At 41.0% G+C, this 3,911-nt stretch overlaps 1 protein-coding gene across 1 annotated transcript in view; it reads right to left on the reverse strand.

Annotated features, from left to right (window-relative positions):
* Nucleotides 1-2,042, reverse strand: part of LOC101856683 (probable GPI-anchored adhesin-like protein PGA55) — a gene marked incomplete at its 5' end in the record, with an annotated part of 19,991 nt that extends 17,949 nt beyond the window's left edge. The window contains 2 exon segments of the mRNA XM_035971843.1: nucleotides 16-141; nucleotides 1,902-2,042. Coding sequence (XP_035827736.1) covers nucleotides 16-141; nucleotides 1,902-2,042 — 267 coding nt within the window.
* Between the last annotated feature and the right edge of the window lie 1,869 nt (nucleotides 2,043-3,911).

Raw genomic sequence — 3,911 nt, forward strand, 5'->3', positions numbered from 1 at the left:
CACAACAGCGCCAACAACCACTCCAATAAACAACAAAGCCAGTGAGGCCGCCACAATGACTTTGACCGTCCCTCTGTGGCGTGGTCTGGAGCTGCTGTAGTCACTGTCGCTGCCACTCCCATCCTGCTGTTTATTGGACAGCTGCAGAAAACAAAATCTTTATAGAAATTGAAAGGGTACACCCCCCCACCCCCAAATTTAAAAAATATTTAAAAATCACAACAAACAAAACCCCCCCAACAAAAGCAAACAAATAAACCATAACAACTAACAAACAACAAAACAACAATAAAACCACAACAAAACAAAACAAAACAACAACAAACAAACCAACAAAAAAAAGTTTTTAAGTCACTTTAAGGACGTTTCGAGAAAGATGCAAAACGCAGCTAGACTTATGCATGAAACTTAACAGCGTTTGGGCTTTGGTTTTGGTAAAAGAGTTTTGCGGCATTTGCAACACAATTAGGCTAGTTTATGATATGTGGCGGAGGTAAGAAATGCTACGCTGCTTGAGAGTAATATACAAATAAATGGAAAAAGACAAATAATGACAGTACCATCAAAATGTTTGATCGAAAAGCAGGAGCAAATGAAACCAGAATGCCTGACAACTCCCTGTGCTGGGTTTGGGGAATTTTGTAAAGGCGATAACTCTTGGTTTATAGCCCCTCAGTCATTTCACTCACATGTAATCTCCCCTGACGATGTCGCAATGACAACTTAACTCTCTTGCCAAGGCCAATTTGTAGCAAAATGCGACTTAGATCCTTTGTTTTTCTGCCCCCTTTACGTCCCTCTCGACATTATTTATTAAGGACCAGTCTACTTCGACCCCCTCCACTAGGGACAGCCCAGGCAGAAAATACAATATCCAAGAAGAAAGACTGATCGATATACTGGAAAAAAAATGCTCCCGAAACGGTAATTGAATTCGGTTCTCCTGTATGCAACGGTGAAGTGCCTTCCCACAACGTGTTTTTTTTCAGTCCTTGCTCGTAACATATGAGTACTTCAAAAAGGTATGTGAGGCAGCGTGGTGGAATCAGGCTCTCGTCAATTTTTGGGCACATAGAGTTATTGGTATCATCTTAAAGCTAGTTCAATTGTCTTTATTTGGATAAAAAAATATCTGTTTATCATAAATACAAGTCGAGATATTTGAGAGTGAAGGAGGTGGGGATCACCTGTTTTCAGAGGTAAAATTTGTGAGAAAAGGCCGCCAAAGATTAGTTACTTCCTTAGCTTAAGAGTCCGTGGTAACTGAAAATTTATATTTTTTATGCCTCGAATCAACGTTTGTAAGAAAAATTCACACAGAAATGAATTCTTAAATGGGCATGAAAGGTGTTGAGCCAAATTTTAAAAAAAAATAAATTGATAAAAATTTACAAATCTGCGAAAAAATGCAAGTTTCTTCACTTTGATTATTCTGACGAGAGCCTGGTTTCTCCACGCCGCCTCACAATTTAAAAAAAAAGTCCCAAACTAGGGGAAAAAAAGAAAGTACTCAAAAATGTTGGACTCGACCCACCAAGTAATTGAGTATTTAAGAAATACCAAAGATCGTAAGTAACAAAATTGTTCATATAGCCAAAAACGTGTCCGCGGAAGTCTGCGCATTGGTTAAGATGGCGCTGCAGTCTTTGTTTTGAAGCTCTCTTTCGTTTCCCCGGAAAGAAAAATAGGAATAGCACAGCTAGTTATTTTCGCTATTATTGTTTTTCACACAGGTAGGGTAACTATGATCGCAAAGTCAACACTTTTTCGAAGACGGCGCCACCGAATTTTGAGGACACTTTTTAATTGGCTCAAAGAGAAGAGTGAACTATCTTGTTATGTACGATCTTTGGTAAGCTCACTCTTAGAGGCTAAATCGAGTACTCGCACACCCGACGTACCTGTGTATTCTGGTAGAACCTGTAGGCAGAGCCGTAGCCGTTCCCTGGATCCAAGGCAGAGTCAAAGTGGGTCAAGGTCGCTTGTCCTTTGTCGTCCCCTTCATAGGCAACATTGTCATACAGGGCCGACATGTGGGGCCACTGAGGAGGGGGGAGAAAGGGGGGCACAAGGTTAGTCTTCTGGTTTGTTTGTTTGTTTGTTTGTTTGTTTACTGCACTTGCAGCAGAACAATTAGGTCGTATAAGTGCCGAAGATTAATTAGAGGTGTTACAAGAGAGTAACATACTCAGAAAAGAAGGAGGAGGAGAGTTGAGGTCGATAGATGTTTGATATTTGATAAAAAGAAGAGGAGCAAACCACAAAATAGCACCCGCCAACCACCCACGGAGCTGGATTATATAATCGTTTCTCAAAAACACTGGAACGACGCGTTTCCTTGCTCAGTGAAAGTTGTCTTTTTTCCCGGAGCAGCGCTGGAAAGAAGATATTATTTCTTTTATCGGACAAGTTGTTGGCGAGCAGCGCGAAATTGTGGTCACTTCACCCGGTCAAGCGTGGCCTACACCGAATCGTGATGCTCCTAATATGGCTGCCCCCAAGTTAATCAAAAGAGCTTTGTTTTAGTTTTATTTGGGGTTTTACGGTGCTTGCAACACATCAAGGTCAAAATAATATAAGTGCCGAAGATTAAAGTTGTTACAACAGAGTATCAAACACAAAAAAGAAGGGGAAGATAAAGACGATATATTTTTTATAGGAAAGAAGGAGCAAATCACACCAGAGCACCCGCCATCCACCCACGGGCTTTGTTTGTTTGTTTGAGTAAAATGAAGTACATCGACACAATAATAGCCATTTAGTGCCGGAAAATAAAAAATAAAATGGGGAAATGGTATGGGTTTAACGCCCCAATCAACGCCGGGAAAGAGAAAGACTGACAGACAAAATCAAAAGACCATCAATGATTTATTTATAGAGGCACCAGCCATCCATGTCCAGGTGCTGTTTTAGCCACAAAATCAAAAGATGGAAAGTAAGGAAGTAGGACCAACCAGGAGCTGGACTGTCAGCCTGGGATAGGTAATAGACATACGTTCAACTGGAGGGGTTCCCTCCTTTTCTCTCTTCTCTACCCCCTCCTAAAAAAATCACCTCCCAACTACACCCCGCTCCCCCTTGTAGTTTTTGTTTAAATGTAGGCATTTTAGGTCTCCATTGAAACAATTTAGATAATTTAAGAGCCAGGCTTGCGACCCTGTTTCCCCGAGCCAACCCATACTGAGAGGGATAAAATAAAATCCCTACAGAAGAACCGATATACTCGATAATTCTTTATGTAGGCCATTTGTGAGGCAGCGCGGTGGAATCAGGCTCTCGTCAAAATATTCAAAGTGAAAAAAAACTTGCATTTTTCCGCAGGTTTGTGAATTTTTATCAAATTTTTGTTTTTTTGGCTCAACACCTTTCAAGCCCATTAAATAACTCATAACTGTGTGGATTTTTTAAATTTAAAACGTTGATTAAAGGCACCAAAATGTAAATTTTCAGTTACCACGGACTCTTAAGCTATAAGGAAATAATTAATCTTTGGCGGACATTTTCTCACTAATTTTACCTCTAGAAAAAGGTAACCCCGACCTCCTTCATTCACAAATATCTCGACTTCTATTCAAGATAAATAGATACTTTTTTCATCCAAATAAAGACTAGTGAACAAGCTTTTAGATGGTACCAATAACCCAATAAGCCCAAATATTGGCGAGAGCCTGATTCCACCGCGCTGCCGCACATTTACTACGCTCACATCGACATAAATAAGGTAATGTCGAAGGTAAGCCTCCGACCCTGCCTGTCAGAGCCAACCGGGGCTGAGAAGGATACACAAACATCCCAGCAGAAGGACCGAGACAGTCAGTAGATTTTCTTTCCACCCGAGAATCGAACTTGGGTCTCTTGCGTGCATCAACGAAGGACCTAATCGCTACACCTCGGAAACCAATCCGTACCCC

Source organism: Aplysia californica, unplaced genomic scaffold (assembly GCF_000002075.1).
Source record: "Aplysia californica isolate F4 #8 unplaced genomic scaffold, AplCal3.0 scaffold00519, whole genome shotgun sequence".
NCBI lineage: Eukaryota > Metazoa > Mollusca > Gastropoda > Aplysiida > Aplysiidae > Aplysia > Aplysia californica.